The sequence below is a fragment of the Thunnus albacares genome, chromosome 21, assembly GCF_914725855.1.
Source record: "Thunnus albacares chromosome 21, fThuAlb1.1, whole genome shotgun sequence".
Lineage (NCBI taxonomy): Eukaryota > Metazoa > Chordata > Actinopteri > Scombriformes > Scombridae > Thunnus > Thunnus albacares.
Genome location: NC_058126.1, coordinates 8,082,375 through 8,101,056, shown reverse-complemented (window position 1 = coordinate 8,101,056; position 18,682 = coordinate 8,082,375). Strand labels below are relative to the sequence as shown.

The 18,682-nt window shown below is 39.3% G+C and overlaps 2 protein-coding genes across 3 annotated transcripts; both read right to left on the bottom strand.

The window, feature by feature from the left end:
* Window positions 1–228: 228 nt before the first annotated feature.
* pks1 (polyketide synthase 1) lies at window positions 229–8,189 on the bottom strand. The gene is made up of 6 exons (XM_044339909.1): window positions 8,012–8,189; window positions 7,752–7,905; window positions 7,499–7,659; window positions 7,202–7,405; window positions 6,939–7,120; window positions 229–6,834 (listed from the first exon to the last, which is right to left on the bottom strand). Exons 1-6 carry the CDS (start codon window positions 8,067–8,069, stop codon window positions 1,351–1,353), a joined length of 6,243 nt encoding a protein of 2,080 aa, XP_044195844.1. The 5' UTR covers window positions 8,070–8,189; the 3' UTR covers window positions 229–1,350.
* A 1,082-nt stretch (window positions 8,190–9,271) lies between these two features.
* On the bottom strand, window positions 9,272–18,590 carry LOC122972339 (ATP-dependent zinc metalloprotease YME1L1-like). 2 transcript variants are annotated; one of them, XM_044339339.1, is made up of 18 exons: window positions 18,252–18,590; window positions 17,502–17,621; window positions 16,368–16,536; window positions 16,098–16,199; window positions 15,897–16,006; window positions 15,359–15,509; window positions 15,059–15,166; window positions 14,425–14,598; window positions 14,139–14,291; window positions 13,865–13,997; window positions 13,688–13,750; window positions 12,928–13,040; window positions 12,261–12,416; window positions 11,973–12,124; window positions 11,730–11,856; window positions 11,330–11,403; window positions 10,372–10,458; window positions 9,272–10,277 (listed from the first exon to the last, which is right to left on the bottom strand). In XM_044339339.1, the coding sequence occupies exons 1-18, from the start codon at window positions 18,285–18,287 to the stop codon at window positions 10,137–10,139; spliced, it is 2,169 nt and encodes a 722-aa protein (XP_044195274.1). In that variant the 5' UTR covers window positions 18,288–18,590; the 3' UTR covers window positions 9,272–10,136. The 2 variants fall into 2 exon arrangements, with proteins under 2 accessions (XP_044195274.1, XP_044195275.1); XM_044339340.1 differs by having other exon boundaries at window positions 15,083–15,166.
* Window positions 18,591–18,682: the final 92 nt, after the last annotated feature.

The window sequence follows — 18,682 nt, the reverse complement described above, 5'->3', positions numbered from 1 at the left end:
CCTTTATCTGCCTGTCAATGTCATTCTGCTATAGGTCATGTTCATTTCTTACCAGTGCAAGGTCATTGATTCTGATTATCATCGTTATGATGATGGACCAAAGCATACAGTATTCTGGCATCTCCCATAAATGTTAAATTGGGGGCATGTATGACTCGTGTGGACATTGTTCTCCTATGGGATATTGCCACCACAAGAAAAGACATGTAAATGGAAACAGATACAGTAATCTATTACATTAGTGTTTACACCAATGTTTTATTACTAAAGTAAAATTACAATCACAATTAAGCAATGCCTCCTCAGTTAAGAAATGATTTGACTATATGACTATTCTGAGTTGTTTTTACAATACAAATGTTTGGTACCATAAAACAAGCTGCCAATTTCTCTATAAGGGTTAAGGATAGTTTATTTACAAATGCTCTTTCAGGTAGATGAGACAGCTGTAATTTTATGGCGGCATGAGTGTCAAGACTACCAAATTGTCACAGTCATTTCAGTATCATATTTGCTTGTGTGGTCATTCTGCCTTAAATCAAATATACTTCAGTCAATAATACAAAAACAAATATTTACAGCTTCAATATATATATACATATATTGTATATAAACCTAAAAAGTTTCTATGTACATCTATACATTATACTACACATCTCTTGACCACAGAGGTGGTATGCACAGATGCTCTGTTAGTCCCAATAATACACACAACATAATAACAACAAAAATGTGTAAAAATGTAGTCACCACAGTGTAAATATAATTACAATGGAGTTTAATACACTTAAGTTATGTAAGGCTTTTGATACACACAATACCTGTCAGTATTCTTCTCAGAGGATTTGTTGATATTATAAAATGATAAAATAACACCAGCCCTATCCTTAAATCCCATCTTATTCAGTGATTTAATGAGCTGTTCTGCTATGATTAAGCATATTTTAGGTAAAAATGCAGGCTAACTAATAACAGTTGACTCTTAACATACCCAGAAAATGTAACCATAGCACACTGATGATCACAGTTATTGTATAGATCTTGCACAGATAACTTGTCAGTAACATAAATATACACATTACAATATAAATAAAAAAAACACTACCACACTGTAATAAGAAATATATGACTGAGCCATGAATTCAGAGATAATATAACTAGAAAATATGATTGTAATATAAAAAAATATTGAAGAACATTCTTCTAAAAATTTCAACCAATTTGTCTGCTATAAGAACAATACCACTGCAGTGCAACAGGTGCAGTCCCTGTGTAAAAACTAAAGTTGATGCAATCACAAAGCTTTTCATACTCATCATTCAAAGTATTCTTTGATGTATCAACATGAAATTATCCATCATTCATTACACAAGTTGCCAAAGTGGCCAGTGTACAGTTGGGGTCCAATATTCGTACCAAAGGCACATTCACACCTGTCTCTTGGAAAATCTTGTTCTGCAGGGTCATGGCCAACATTGAATCAATCCCCAGTGCACACAGAGCAGCATCATCATCCAGCTCATCTACACTAACATTGCTTATGTCACTGACAATTGTTCTCACACTTTCATGCATCGAAGACAAAGGCTGAACCCTGGGTCCATTGCTTATATCATCTTTTAGCTCAGTTTCCACCAAAACTGACAGTCGTTCTCTGAGAGACGCGTTTTGTGAAAGAACATGAACATTAAGATTCTTGAAGTTGAACTTGCATATGACTTGCTGAGGTCTGTTCATCAGAAGACACATTTTGAGTGCCTCATGAACCTCACACACATCCATTATCATCATTCCTTTTGCCTCCAGGAACTTTTGGAAATGGCGTTTGTTCAACAGGAGACCAAGGTTCAAAGGACCCCAGTTGATGGACTGTCCAGCAAGTCCAAGGTTTCTCCGATAATGACAGAATGTGTCAAGGAATGAATTGGCTGCTGCATAGTTACATTGTGAGGCATTGCCAATGAATGAAGAGATGGAAGAGTAGCACACAAAGAAATCGAGTTTCTTGTGAAGTGTTGCATAGTGAAGGTTTAGAGCCCCACTTACTTTGGGCTGCAGAACCTTTCGGAAGAGAGTCTGATCAAGGGTTTCAATCAATGCATCATGTAATACTGCAGCACTGTGAAACACTCCTTTGATTGAACAAGAAGAGAATCTCTTTTCAATCTTTGAAATTGCCTTCACCACCTGCATCGACACAGAAACATCACATTGGACATTCATGATAGCAACCCCGTATCTTTTCTGGAGGAGTTCCATTTCAAATTGCATTTCTTCTGTCAGAATACTTCTGGACAGCGTTGCAATACAATCTCCACCCATACTGGCAATGAACTTTACTGTCTCAAGTCCCAAACCTGTGAGCCCTCCAGTTACAATATAAACACAGTTTTTTTTAAAGAGTTGTCCAGGCCTGGTGAGCAAAGGGATATCAGACACTGGACAATCAGATTCTGTGTGTTCTAAAACCACTTGCTGCACTGTCTTTGTGGTAAAGTAGGACTCAGCATCTGCATCAGTGTGCGGTCCTACTGTGCTTGATATTTGAAATGTCTCCCTTTTCAGAGGCAGAGATACTGTATCAAAGCCTAATGATAGAAGCCAGTTAAAGACATTCCTGTTTTGTGTTTGTAGATTGGGTCTCTGAAGAACATTAGCCACATCAAGTTTATGTACATGCACAAGGTCACTCTTGGATGCAAACAGATTCGCTGAGAATGAGGACGACATGTGAGTACTATACACAAAAATAACATGTCTCTCATGGCCACCACTGTCATGTACTTCCTGCCAAGACTGATCAAATGGAGGCAGAACAACAAGTGTGTGACATGAATCAAAATTTAGAGGTTCTCTTCTGAAATGAGGCAGGCAGGACACATTCCATCCAGACCTGTTTGCTGTCACAGCCAAAACTTTCAATAGAGCAGAGGCTGAGTTTGATGTGATAATAGCCATTTTTTTGTGTTGCGGTTTTACTACAAGCAGTATTCTCTTCAGGATCTCCCATGCCAGTATGAAGTAAGACATACATGGAGTCTCTTTAAGGAATGGGAGTCTCTTTGCGCTGTGACACACAGCTTCAGGAATTATAATCTTTGCAGTGGCAGCCACTGGATAACATGAAGCAATATGGTCTCCCACTCTTAGATTATGAACATTTTTCCCAACAGCTGTGACAATACCACTGAAATCTACAGCCAGAAGCTTGTGATTGTGTGATGTATGCTTGTTCCAATACAACGTCTTGCCGAAATTCAAATATGAAAGGGTGACAGGGAAGTAATCAGATGAATGCACACATACATTGGTTAACTGAACCTCAACTGATTTCTCCAGGACAGGATTGTCCTTTGTGTCAGAGGGGATGGCAGACAAGCTTGTCATTCTGTATGGATTAGTAGTCTGCAGGACAAAGTTCCTCAGATACACTGAGTGCATATCATCCTTGGATGAAACCCTGTCCTTTATGGGGGTCCGTTCTATTCTTGTTGCTGATGTTTGCCCTTTGCTGACCATGACCTCATGTTGTTTGCAGGTGTTAATTACACGAACCAGTGTCTGAATGTCTTCACCGGTTACAGAAGCAAGGTCAATTAGCTGAAAAGAGAGACCCACCATCTCTGCTGCACAAGCCCTTGTCATACCAGACAGCACAAAACCAGGACTGATATGGTTCACAGTCATTTCTGTCGATCTATAGGTTATGACACGGACAGTGCAAGAGCGTTTGCTCTCTTTCAAGGCTAAAACAACCTGTTGAAATAGCTCACAGCAAGTCACCAAGCATTCCAGTGTCTTCTCAGATGATAAGTGACTGATGTCGTCTACAGCCCAAATGAAGAGAACTTCCTCCAAATCCACATTAGTGTTAAGAGACTGAAACACTAAATCTCGAAGTTGGTTTGACATCCAATGCTCTCTACTCTCCACAGTGGTTGACTCTGGGTGCATGTATGGTCTAAGTGCTTTAGCAATGCCCAGTTTGTCTTCAAAAAGTAATGCCTTTATTTTCCAATTGAAATCTGTCTTGTGAGGGATTGCAATTATTTCATTGTGGAAGAACACTGAATGAGGAACATTTGAGCAACTGCTCAAAAATGTGATCCTGACCCCCTTAAGTTCCACCAATACTTTTCCCTCTGTGGTGGAAAAGCAACCACATACATCAAGGAAATCTGGAGTTTCTTGAGTGGCTCGTAAGTACATGACCATTTCCTCATGTAGTGGTCCTGAAATGGTGACACTGCCAATAGCTGAGGGGAATCCCTGCTTTGCTGTTAGCTGTCCGATAGCTATTACTGCAGTCATTTGCAGGAAATAGTCCAGTAACACAGGGTGGACAAAAAAGTCGTGAAGATGTTTTAGAAGTTCTCTGGGTACCTTAATTGTTGTCATAGCCTCCTTGAATTCATCTCCAAAATTCACATCATCAAGCTGTTTGAAGACAGAGCCATACTCGAATCCTGCTTGAGAAAGAATGGAGTAAATCTCTTTTCTCCTCATTATCAATTTGCACCTTTGGGAGATCATGTCAAGACAAATGGTTGGTTCCTCTAACAACGGTTGTCCCTCTGTACACCTATAGGTGCCAGAGGCAAGTGTGGCCACAGAGGACTGTATTTTGAATGAAGCTTCATTTTCAAGCGTCACTTTCAACTGATGACAGTTAGGGCTGAGTGTACACAGACTCTGAAATGTTACACTAAGCTGGAGCAAGGAGACAGGCTTCTTTGGCTGTAAACTTGCCATCACTGAGGCATAAGCTAGTTCGACATAGAGCGTGCCTGGCACAATGGAAACACCATTGTTTTTATGCTCCCAAAGATACGGTACAGTCTCTGATGAGAGGTTGCACACATACTCTTTGTTTTCCCCCTTTATTTTGGATATGAATATATGGGGAGAAAAAGTAGATGATTCATCACCTTTTCTCACAGCTTCAAAACACAATTCTTTCTTTGTGATGTCAAACTGATAGACTGGAAGAGCTGTGGGCAATGTCTTGCAACCCCTGTAGAGCTCATGCCAGTGCACACTGATGCCCAGTTCAAATAGTTTTGCCACTGTAGACATAATTGTTTCATATTCTTTCTCTGGCTGGACAGAAGAAAGAACTATGGCATCATTTCCCACAGTCTCATGTATGTTTCTTTGGAGAGCCCTGCGAGGTCCAATCTCCACAAAGACCACATTTCTTCTTGACTGCTTGTCTTTGGTGGCAGCACTCAGTGTTTGTTCAAATAAAACAGGTTCTCGGATGTTCTTTGCCCAGTACCTGCCGGTGCTAAAGTCACCATCCAAATACCTGTTGCCAGTCACTGTTGAAAAAAGTTTGCATGTCAGGTTGTTGACAACCAAACCATCTGTACTTCTCTCAATGTCATCTACTATAGGATCCATCATATGGCTATGATATGCTGCCGGAACATCTAAGACAAGGAGGAAGATATTTTGAGCTGTGAACATGATCTTTAGCCTTTCATGGAGGATGTCTATAGCATCTGCATCTCCTGACAGAGTGCACGACTGAGGGCTGTTGAAAGCAGCTACACAAATTTTCCCAGAGAGGACTCGAAGGATTTTTAATACCTTTTCTATAGCCACATTACCGACCACAAGCATTTTCCCTCCTGTGACCTTACTCTGAAGAGTACTGCGGTGGTACAGCACTTTAACAGCATCCTCAAGAGACAAGAGGCCAGAACAGTGAGCAGCAGCAACCTCGCCCACAGAGTGTCCAAGCACAGTATCAGGTTTGACACCCCAGTGCTTTAGGAGAGTGGCAATGCCAACCTGAATAGCAAAAAGAAGAGGCTGGACAACATCTGGCTTGCTGAAATCATCATTATCATAGTCACCAGCAAGCCATCGACTGATGCTGATACTTTTATGACACTGGAAAAGATTCTCAACTTCTCTGACTTTATCTCTGAAAACAGGAACCTCTCTCAAGAGCTGCTTGCACATACCCCTGTAGGCAACCCCATTTCCACAAAACACAAACACCACCTGGATATCTGACTTTGTTGGCTCAACTTTTGTTTTCAGTGCAGACATCAGCTTATGCTGTAAATTTGGGAGAGAAGATGTTAGGAAGGTCTTCCTATATTTGTGTTTGTTATGACTTCTTCCGCATGCCGAGGTGTACGACAGTGCCTGTAAGTCAACTGTGTGATTGCTGTGAAGTCTTTGGTGGGTGTCAGTGATGGATAGGATTAATGATTTCTCAGAGGCTGCAGATATTACAAAGAGTTTTGGACAGCATTTTGGGATATGTGTGGCAACTGTGGTCTGTCTGTACTGTCTTACAATCACATGTGCATTTGTGCCTCCAAACCCAAAGCTGTTGATCCCAGCTACCCTCTTTAATGATGCATTTGTCTTCCACCTTTCAGCTTTAGTCGGAATACTTATACTCAGAGTTTTTACATCTACACTGGAACTGTCTTCAGTGTAGAAAACTGATGGAACAATGGTCTCATGCTTCATCATTAAGAGTACCTTAATTAGTCCTGCCACTCCAGCAGCAGATTCTGTGTGTCCAATGTTACCCTTCACGGAGCCAATCCGCAGTGTTTCTGAACCAGGAGGTCTGCCTTTAGCAATGATGTTTGAGATGCTTCCTGCCTCTGTCGGGTCTCCAACTGAGGTTCCAGTACCATGTGCCTCTATGTACTGGACATTTGCAAGGTCACACTCTGAGTAGATTTGCCGCAGCAGCTCCTCTTGTTGAACCATGGAGGGCTTGGTGATTGGAGTAACAGAGTGTCCATCTTGGTTGACAGCTGTTTTGCTGATGATACCCCAAACTTTGTTGCAGTCTTGTATTGCCTTTGTATAAAAAGTCATACCATGAGCAAGCTAGGTATTAACACCATTGCATGCATGTATTTCATGATATAAAATGACTGTAAGAATAACAGTAATGTTCTCACCTTTTTCAGCGGTTTCAGGAGAACAACCCCGCAGCCCTCTCCTCTACCATAACCATCTGCTTTACTGGAAAAAGGTTTGCTGGTCCCCTCAGGTGAGATCATCTTAGCCTTACTGAGAGCAACAAACACTCTTGGCTCTATGATGCAGCTGACCCCTCCACATAGAGCCATCTCACAGTCTCCTAGTTTAGAAAGAAGTAATGGAATGAGGAATATTTAAACATCATGCAATAATTAACTTGCTTTTAGGTAGAACTACTTGCCTTGCTTTATAGCCTGACAGGCTAGATGTAGGGCCACCAAAGATGAGGAGCAGGCGCTGTCAATGGCAAAAGAGGGGCCAGTGAGATTAAAGCTGAAGGAAATTCTGTTGGCAGCAACACTCATGGCTGTTCCAGTGCCATTGTAATGAGTTATTGTGGTAAGGCTGTTACTGCGAAGCATCTCATAATCCCTGTTCATAAGACCTGTAACACAAAAATTTAAAGCAGTATAGATTACATTCTGTGCATTGTTTAATTGTGCTATGAACTTTTTAAGCAATATAGGGTAGCGGTCACCTATATAAACTCCAGTTCTGCTTCCACTGATGCACTCCATTGGTATCCCAGCATCTTCTAATGTCCTGTATGTACACTGAAGGAGAAGTTTCTGCTGAGGGTCCATGAAATCGGCCTCTGCTTCAGTAATGCTAAAAAACTTGTGATCAAACTCATTAAACCTAGAATATAGAAATAACAGGTCCATCATAGTGCAAACATCTATCAAGAGAGGAATTAATACTTTATGTGTCTTAATAGATATAATGCTTACCCAGCTATAAGGGCAGCCTTGGTTGTCTGTATCTTTCCAGGTTTGCTATCATCAGGGTCATACCAGAGAGTTGTGTCAAACCTTTCTGCTGGAATATCTACAACACAGTTTTTTCCCTCCAACAGAACCCTCCAGAAATTGTCCAAACCCTCACCTAAAAGAAAATGGACCACATTAACTCTAATATCCTTAAATTAAGACAACTTGAAAAACATTAAAGCAGAGAAATTCAAAATCTTTATGTCAAAATTAAGTCATACCTCCAGGGAAATTGCATCCAATCCCAATTACAGCGATGTCATCCTCTGTGTCTTCCATTGTTGCTATGAAATGTTGCTCTGGGGACTGCTTTATTCTAAAAGCCAAAGTAAAATTTCAAACTTCTCCATAGTGAAGCTTAATGTTGAGTCCTGGGTGCTCTATTCAGTCAGAAGTGGTGCTACAGTACCCACACAACCCTTTATAAACATTGACCGGGTGTCAATGAAAAGGGCCAAGAGAACACAACAATGCCCTGGCTTGTTGCATCTCAGTTGGCTTCATCTGGAACTGAATACACTAATTGTAGGTTGAAATAATTAAAAGGAAGCAGTAAATAAGCTTCTGTTCTTGTCTGGAGATTGACAAAAGGAGTTGAGTTCTAGGTATCCCCTCTGGCAGATTTTAATGTCCTCTGCAACTTGTTTCTTTTGTAACCTTTGGCCACATTGGCTCTGAAAAAAATAGTATAATGTTTTAACTTCATACATGTTTCTAAACATGACATCATTACGGATATGACCGCATTAATCAGGTGTTCAATGTGATGAGGAACACAGAGAAAGACAAAGCTATTTTTTTTCTATTTTTGAACACAAAAGTATGTCTGATTCAGTGTTTCTTGAAAATTGAAAAAAAACTATTGAAAAACAACGATAAAGCTGCTCTAATCAATATTTCTATATGAAAAATTGCTCAAATGAATGGTGTTGCATGTAGTGACAAACCCTTGGAGAATTATCACTTCATTGTGCGCCTCCACTCAGCTTTTCTGAACATTTTAGCGTCTTTGATTTTACTGTCACAGTTTTGCTGTTGTCATTCATCACTACTCTCATCAATGTTGTTTCCTGCAGCAAGCAGAACTTTTTAACAAAAAAGCACTGCTAAACCCACTGTTATATGCCCAGCACCACACAGCAGATTAAGTAATTAGCTGGTGAACTTTATAGCACATTCAGCTGCTAACTTTAAGAGACAGATATGTTATTCAGGAGTTGGCAAATTATGACAAAAGTAACTGGACTAACTGGAGAGTGAGTATTGGACTGAACTTCCAGAAACACTTAAAAGAATGTCAGTGTTGCTCTGTGGCTACCAGATGTATAGGCAAGTGTTTGCTAACACATTAGCTATATCGCCTTTATAAGGTGCCAATATGTCAATGTTATGTTTAGAGCTTGTTGGGCTTCCGCCAAGTGGCTAAAACTGTATTATCAATACAGGTTTAAAGTTCAGCTGTGTCATAGTAAACACACTCATGAGTAAGAGTAACCTTTATTTGAGCTTCAAGAAGGCCTTTGTACAAAGGAACAAACAGAAGCACAAAGCCAATCCTTTAACACACTTACACTATATACACATTTCCCCTTATTTGTCTGTTACAGGTGAGCTTAGAATAGGACATGAGGGCCTATCACTAATTCAAGAAAAAGAGGACACACCTTTGGGCACTTAAATAAATAAGAACAAAACAAAATAGGTAGATAGATAGATGGTAGATGCAACTGAAATATTTCATATAGATAAAATAACTAATGAAGTTTTCAACACTGAACAGCATTATCACCTGTACCTTGCTATAACCACATGGTACATTCTAGATTGAGGTACTTTAAGGTCCTATGGTGTACACATTTTAAATGAAATATGTCAACAATGAAAAAGACAAATAAATGAACTCATCAGTCATCTTGTTTAACCATGATCTCTGTTGAATTAATTTGCCTTATAACGTTGCTAAGAAACCCAATATGACTCTGATGTATAAAACTACTACAGAAGTCATGACAATAAAGGACAACAAGCCCTTAATGAAACCTCAGATATCTTTGTGAACTGCAGTACAAAAATTAGTGGAGAAAAAATATTTATTGATATCCAATTAAACTTTGAAGTGCTTTAAAACTTGCTGTGAAACAAAAAGTCTTTCATATTAAATGAAAAGACAAATGAAAATTAAAAAATAAAAATGTATATAAGGGGTGAAACAATTTCAGTGTCATCTTCACATTGATAATAAGAGGGATACAAACAAATGAAATACAAGGCCTCCAAAAGGCCTGTGCTCAATTGCACGGCTTAATATATACATGATATAAGAGTCTAAAATGTCTCCTGAGGTATCTATTGGTCCAGTGATTTTCCCTCCAACACCATCTGGATCTCTTTGGCATCCAGAGTTTCATATGTTAGCAGGGCATCAGCGAGCTTCTTGTGCTCCTTACTGTAAGTCTTCAGGAGACTTCTAGCACGCTCATATGAGTCCTAGATGGAAGAGAAAGATTGATGAATCAAAAGTTGAAAAAGCAGGAGATGTTTTAAATCTGTATAAATATATGTAAAAATCTTAAAAACTCACCTTCAGTAAAGCCCTGACTTCATTTTCGATGGCAGCTTGTGTCTCAGGGCTCTGTTTGGTTACGTCTCCGTAGGTCATGACACCGAGCTGCGGGAAAAACAGTGTTATGTTCACGGGTTGAATTAACAATAGACCTTTTCATGCATTAACTGCTTGTAACTACTGAGAGGACAGAGCTTTTCATTGTCTTGGGGGTAATAACTGTATGTCTTAATGGTAGTGGATTGCAGGTTTTCATTTAAACCAAACAATACATCAGTTACTGAACTTTAAGTGCAATATCTCCACACTGCATCAATCACTTTCACAACAGTAAAATGCCTATCTCTGGTTTACCTTTGCTGTTATTTTAATGCTTTTATACTTTCATGCACTTATTTGTAGTTATATAATTAATTTACTTCATGTTTCTGAAACTTTCTTAATATATTAGCTAAGTATATTTTTGGTAGTTAAGATAGTTTAAATAGTTTATTCTGTAAGTACACTGTATGGGGGAAACAGAATTTCATTTCAATATAAGCAAGAAAAGTACTGAGAATGACAATAAAGGAATATTGAATATTGAAATCAGCTTTTTAGTGTTTTGGTTGTAACAAAAAACCTGAAATATCGTAGACTTACATGACTCGTAGTTAAAAACTAGATTAACCAGTGAAAATTACAAAACATACAAAGTACTGTACATTGACAAGAATGTGCTCACTTGCTCAGAATAAGAAATATTATGTCCATATTCAGAACTAATATTTAAATGTACATTTACTTTTGTGCAAATGTTTTGTTTTATGCGCTGTAAACAAAGGTCTAGTGGGTTGAGTCTGAAAGTGTCTCCCTTCATTAACTCATGAGAAAGAGCCCTACCGCAACGTATACAGTAAAAGCCCAAGAACAGCACTGGCAAGTGCAAAACTGTTTCTTCAGTGCAGGTGTGAAGGACAAAATGTTCCAGTTTTACCTTATCACTCATGCCGAATCTGGTCACCATCATTTTTGCAATTTTGGTTGCGCCATCAAAGTCACTGGATGCTCCTAAAATGCAAAATACAAGAAGATTAAAACTGGTGACATTACAAGCAACCAAAGCTGTTTATATGATCACACATTCAGTATACTAAAATGTTTTACTGCTGTAGAGAAATAATGAAAAATTACAATTGTAAACATGTATGAAGACTTTGTGACAATGACAGGTGTCACTTGATAACAATGAAAATTATGTATTTATTCCGAAAGTACCCATCTTTAAAAAAATATTTAAACACCACAAAATAGCACAAATTTATTGTTGCAATCTTTCAGTACAGACGCTGCTTTGGTCAAGTATTTTATCCTCATCTGTCCTCTTAACTTCACACCTGTGGTGATGTGGTCATCTCCAAAGATGAGCTCCTCTGCTACTCGACCGCCCATACTGACATCCATCTGAGCCAGCAGCTGGGCTCTTGTCTCACTCCAACGGTCATTCTCAGGGAGCATGGACACCTGGAGGAAAGAGACAAGTAGAATACTGATGAGTTTAAGGACCTGGTTGCAAAAAGAGACACTAACAGTACTGCTAGTAGTGTGAGATATCTTGCAAAGCCACAACAAATACTCACATGGCCAAGAGTTGGGCCTCTAGGCATGATAGTAGCCTTATTGATAGGCATTGCATCTTTGGTGTAAAAAGCGACGATAGCATGGCCGGACTCATGATAGGCTGTGATGGTCTTGTTCTGCTTGTCGATTTCAACACTCTTCCTCTCAGGTCCTGGAATGGAAATAATAAAATAGAAGCATTGTGATTAAAACTTAGCTCCCATTCATGTTATCTCTCGTTGGGTAATCTGTCTCAGTGGATGTAGTGTGAGGTCTGCAGAGCAGATCTGAGCACTGTGTGTATTCACCCATGAGGATCTTGTCCTTAGCAAACTCCAGGTCCTTCATTGTGACCATCTCTTTCCCGTCCACTGCCGCCTTCAAGGCCGCCTGGTTGACCAGGTTCTCAAGCTCAGCCCCAGAGAAGCCAACTGTGCCCCGGGCAATGATCTCAGCTTCTACAGCTGTAGAGGAACAAACACAATAGAAAATGGCTTCTTAATAAAGGTGATCAGTGTTCAAGAGACAACAGTGTCCTTTACACAACAGGAAAACAAAAGGTATTCTCTCAGGCTTTCTTTGTCGAAGGTTTCAACTGATAAAAGAGAGCTGCTGTTTCTGGAAAATGTGTAGGATTTTCTCACCAATATCACATAAGGAGGCAATTTTAAATTAATTATGCAGTAACAAAATTAAAAATCTGCTTTTTACTTTCATGATGGACACTGTGCACTGGAAAGGGCCTCACTGTAGCACCCTCAACCCTCTTCCAAAATTAAAGGACTAGTTCAACAACTCTCATGTTTGTACAGTAAATACGCAGCCAGCGGCTTAGCACAAAGACTGGAAACAGGTGGAAATACAGAGTCAAGCTATTACCTTAAATGTATATGATGCAGTTTTTACAATTCAGTACACACATGTGACAAAGAAAACTTCAGTTGAAATTAGTTTTTGAAACTTTTGAGCACTTACCAGAGTCCACCTTAATTTTGGAGAGGTACCAGTTGAGAATTTCAGTGCGTCCTTTCACATCTGGGCGAGGGACGGTCACCTGCATGTCAAACCTCCCTGGCCTAACCAGAGCACTGAAAAGTAGTAGACATGTAGTAGTAATTAATAGTCATAGTATGTATATTTTTCACTTCTGTTAATGATAAAACTGTACTGCTCCAAATCCCAAACATCAAATGAAAATGAAGAACAGAGAAAATGTGACACCATTTCTATCATTTTCATCCAATGTAAGGAATTTTGAAGTGTGATATAATATGTTTTCAGATACTCTTGTGTTTTAATTTACTATCAATGTAAAATTAGAAAGGTAATACTGGAGGGAACTGTCAAAAATAGTTTGGATTTTTTTTCATTACACAGCACATTTTTAGTTACTTCTCATATGTAAATGTGTATTCAGTATCACAGGCAGTAATATGCTGAAAATAGAACAAGGCCACGAGTATAAAAACAGCCTGTGGCATTTTTCAGGGGACAAAGGTTACAGAGTGGGAGGCAAAAAAAACTGCAACAGTTACATAGCCTATATATATAAACTGTGTGTACATACTGTATGACAGCATATGGACTTTGTTCTATTGATTGACCTTATTACAGTTTCACCTGCTGATATCCTTCAGCACATCAGATTTGTTATTCAACAGTTTTTTTTTCTTCAAATGAAGGTTCAAATTAAAGCCTATGTAAACAAAAGTATTTATCTGAAATGTAAACATACTTATCCAAAGCCTCAGCAAAGTTTGTAGCACCAATAACGATGACACCCTCGTTTGGTTTAAACCTGTAAAATACCAAAAGATTAGGAAATTAAGGTGGTGGACTACAAGATTTTTCATTCATACAGTGCAGTTTAAAATCTTATATTATTTCTAGGTGGAAATTAAAGAAAACTGACCCGTCCATTTCAGCCAGCAGCTGGTTGATGGTTTGTCTGGAGTAAGGATGCATAGGAGACTCAATTCTCTTTCCACCAACGCTGTCCAACTCATCGATGAAGATCACACAGGGGGCATTAGCTTTTGCCTCTTCTGCAAACCAGAGAAAAGACAAAGATTGTTGCTGTGTGGATGCATCCTGATCTGGTTACTCTTCACTGCAATAAAACAGTGAGGGAAGTTTGGAGAGATTCTTTGGCATGGCGCACGTTTTCTCACATTCAACAAACTTACTGAAAAGGTTCCTGATGCGGCTCGCGCCAACACCCACAAACATCTCATCAAACTCGGATCCAGAGGCGTAGTAGAAAGGCACATCAGCCTCCCCAGCCACGGCTCGAGCTAACAGAGTCTTTCCTGTGCCTGGCGGACCGACAAGGAGGATCCCTGAAAGGATAACAGGTAAAACAAACAAAGATAAAATAACAGCATACTAAAAATCTAGCCTAAGACCCTTTGCCCAGTTTGTTACAGAGGGTACCGTTATAAAAACAGAAAATTGAGAATAAAATGATAGTACCTTTAGGAAGCTTTCCACCCAGAACGGTAAACTTCTGGGGGTTCTTGAGAAATTCGACAACGTCTTGCAATTCATTTTTTGCCTCCTCTACTCCTTTGACGTGTTCAAATGTCACATTCTTCATCTGGATGGGATCGACTGCTGAGTCAAGACCAGATGTGGTGCGGAACCTCACTGTGAAATCCAAAAAAACAACCAGTTCAACCACAGAAAACCAGAAAAACGTCCCAGTTTTTAATGTAGTCTCATGATTACACAGAATAAGACTGTTGATTACTACTGTATATGCTTACTGCAGCATACGTGTATATAGGATGATCCATATACATGCTGCTTTTCCACAATTATCACTTGCAAATATTCGAATAGTTCCAGCACACAGGCTGAAAACATAAACAATTGAGTACTAAGCAGAAGAATAATCAGTCCAACTCTATATGCACAACATGCAATGATTGCAGATGTTAAAAAATATATATAACATCATATACTTAAGCTGACAATAGGCTCCAATAGAGCACTCACTTTATGATATATGCTTGGAGACACTAACGAGCTTTGTTCTCTTTGTGTTGTGCATGTAGGGTTATGAGTTGATTTGCAAGTATAGGAGAGAATGAAAACTGAAACAAACCAGCATCAGAAAAGGAGCCTTTACCCGAGAGAAACGGGGTTCTTGACAGACCATAAATACCGATGAGAAGGAGGACCAACAGGATCAACCTGGTTCTCCTCAATGAGTCTGTCAAAACACAGCAGAGACAAATGTTAGTCATTGGTGTCTTCAACTGAATTCAACTCAACACTGCCACCCAAAGAAAACCTGGTGCAAGTGTTACACTGGATACCAGGGACTCCCTTGATTTTATGAGGGTCCTTTTCTTTGACAATTGACAATTATCATCTAGATGATAAAAGTAAGTGAGCCACATGCCTTGTGTTCTCTGAGTAAAGGCCTGGGATCTCATGAATCCCTCAGTGAACCCCGTCTTGAAAGCCTCCTGGTGGTTTTCTGGAAGGTTTTTATTTTTCATCAGTTGGTCCAGCGACTGTGCCTCTGGTCCCTTTTCCCTCAGGAGCAATCCCTGTGAGGAAAACAGAGAAAGTTAGTTGGTAAACTTCAAAATTCTGCCATTTCTGCTAATTTTTCTATCCTATTTGATTTTTGAAGCTCCAAATAAAGGCTCAAAAAAACAAAAATTAGTCAAATTGCACATTGAACGTCAGAAAAAATAAAATTATTCCACTATTACTGACTGGGCATATGTCCACCTTTTATGTATTTATGCAGTGTCAGTGAAATTGAGCTTGATGCTATAGTTGAAGAAAGGACCAAATCAAACAATAAACCAATATTTCAACTGCCAGATAGAAAGCCAGTTTGTCTACTTGAAAGCAGTGCAGCAGACACATTACGCTTTCCATTAGAGAGAATGTTAAAATCTGCTGAAACTGGGCAGTAAAATGCTGACCTTCATGAAGGCTGGTGTGTATGGCTCAGACTCCACTGGACCATCATAACCGGGTGCTGCTCTCCTGGTCTTTGATCTAAGTGTCTTGAAACCCCGACTTTGGACCCATACTAAAGAGAACAAACACATGAAAAACAAAAATACATGAAAAATTACCCTGAATTTCAGGCCCTCCACCCACATTGAATGTCAGTTTCTTACCAGGTGAGAATTGAAGCTCTGAGCAAACTTCTTTTAGAGGACTGTGATATTGTCTATGGAATATTGGTGAGCCGAAAACCCCCAACCTTCTGTGTGAGAACCCTGTGAGACAGATTGAACAAATGAAAATACTTAGTTTGTTTCACTTTTGATATAACGTGGACAAACGTGTAGCAGCAACAGCAGCTTTTAATAATGTAAGCGACAGGAAATGTCCTTATAAAAAAACAACAGTCTTTTCTTTCAGCTCTTTTTGCCTGAGCTTCTCACCATGCTTGTTGTGAAAGAAGCTGTCTGCAGAAAGGTGACTCGTCTTCCATGTCGAAGGAACGGCAGGAGGTTCTTCTGGTCCAAGTGTCGGCAGTAACCTGCTGACCAGCTCATCCAACTGACTCACTCTGATATCTGACAGGCCCAGGTCCCGCAGACTCACACTGGGCTATTGAGAAAGGACAGCACAGGGAGATATATCTATATCTTGTATGATAATTCTTATGGTATTAATAACCTACAAGTGGCTGCTCTTCATGGAACTTTTTCCAAACTTTGTTAGACTCTTTCAGAAATAGAAATGGACAGATAAGACTGCACAGATGTGCCTCGGGTGCTTTGGGATGGACATAAAAGTATAAATATTTATGAAGATCACACTTGACGGTTACTGGTGGATTTGACAAAAAATACCTGCATCCTTTGTCTAGTTTACAATGTCTGCAGGAAAACAGTGTCTATTGCATATTTTAACTTTAGTTCATCCAAGACAGATTTGTGTAGCTTGACATTTAACCACACTTGGAAAAGAAATAGAGCCAAGAATGTATTGCTAAAGATCTATTATTTACTATAGCAATGATTTTTTTAAATTATGTTTTATTTGGTATTAAAAACACATTACAATATATTAATTATGTGTAGAGCTGCAACTAATGATTATATTCATTATCAATTAATCAGTTGATTATTTCTCAATTAATCGAAAAATGAAAACAGATCAATCACTGTTTCCCACAGTCCAAGGTGACACGTTCAAATGTCTTGCTTTGTCTCAAACAACAGTCCACAACCCAAACATATTCAGTTTACTGTCATAGAGGACTAAAGACACCAGAAAATATTCATGTTTGAGTAGCTGGAATCAAAGAATTTAGATATTTATCTTTAAAAAACAAAACAAACAAAAAAACAAACTCAAAATAATTAATGCATTATCAAAATAGTTGACAATGAATTTAATAGTTGGAAACTAATTGATTAATCGTTGCAGCCCTAATAATGTGTATGTGAAGACATCCAAGTTTAAAACAATGTACATTGCTAATTATCATAATATGTTCATTAGGATAACTGTGCTTTATCATCAATTAACCACTGAAGTCAATCATGTATTCATGATGTTCGTCTCACCTCTTTTAGAAATGTACTGTGCTCTGGAGTGAAGTCTTTATGCAGGGTCTGGACTGACGCTGTGGCTGTGTTCTTCAGAGAGTGGAGGGCATTGATGAGCTGGCTGAGGGGCACTATCATCTGGCAGAGACAGGAGACAGATGGTGAAAAACAGTGTTTTAAAATGTGCTGAGATGTATAATCATGTTTTTTATAGCATAACACAACACCCACATGTCTGAGGTTTTAGCTAAATGGTCCAGACAGTGGAGTAGCACTGTTATGTCACAGTTATTCACACCGCTCTCCGGCACACAGATGGTATGGGCCACATATGTCAGATGAATGAGAGTTGTGTAACCTCAAGTCTTTGAAGATTAAGTTAGCGCCCTTCAACTTACTTTAAACCTCGCTTTTACCCACAGATATCATATGATGAAATCATGACCGAAAGCGCACGTACACAAAGCTCACCGGGGAGTCCCCTCTTTATAATAGCTTATCACGACAATGTGACGTATGCATAGGCTGATTATGAAGCGATCTAACATTGGCTTGTTAGTGCTAACATTAGCCGAGCACTGTTTGTCATTGACGGCGAAGAAATACTAAAACACACAGTCCTATACAGTGGCTTACTGTTATAACTGTCATTAACAGTCGTTCCTAGGCGACGTTGACAATTTCGCTACGTTGTAAGACACATAAGTTGCGCGAGAGAAGCGCACATTAGCTGGCTTGGTCAGAAAAGCTGCTACCCAGTCGGCTTACCTGTTGGGGTTGAAGCGACGTCGACAGTGAAAACATGTTTTCCAAGTGATTATTAAAAAATATAAAGATTTGGAAGGTGGATGTGTGAGGACGGGCCCTCTGTGTAACGTGAATGAGCCTGTTGTCCCGGAGCCGTGTCCTTTTGTTTTCCTTGTTACACAACTTTCAGCAGCTTAGCTAACATCGCCAAATGGATTCTCCGGCATCCGAGGTCAAGTCAGTGGACTACAAAATGACGTCACACCGAATCACTACCGGCTACCGTTTGCATCGTTATGTCACTCGTGGAACTCAAACCCAACGTTTACTAAAAATCGGATTTAAAAGGCTTAAAGTGTGAAAATCAAACATAAAACTGAATTTATATTTGATCATCATGCGCTTTAAGAGGGAAATATGTTTGACTGTTATTACATAATTTATACACTTAT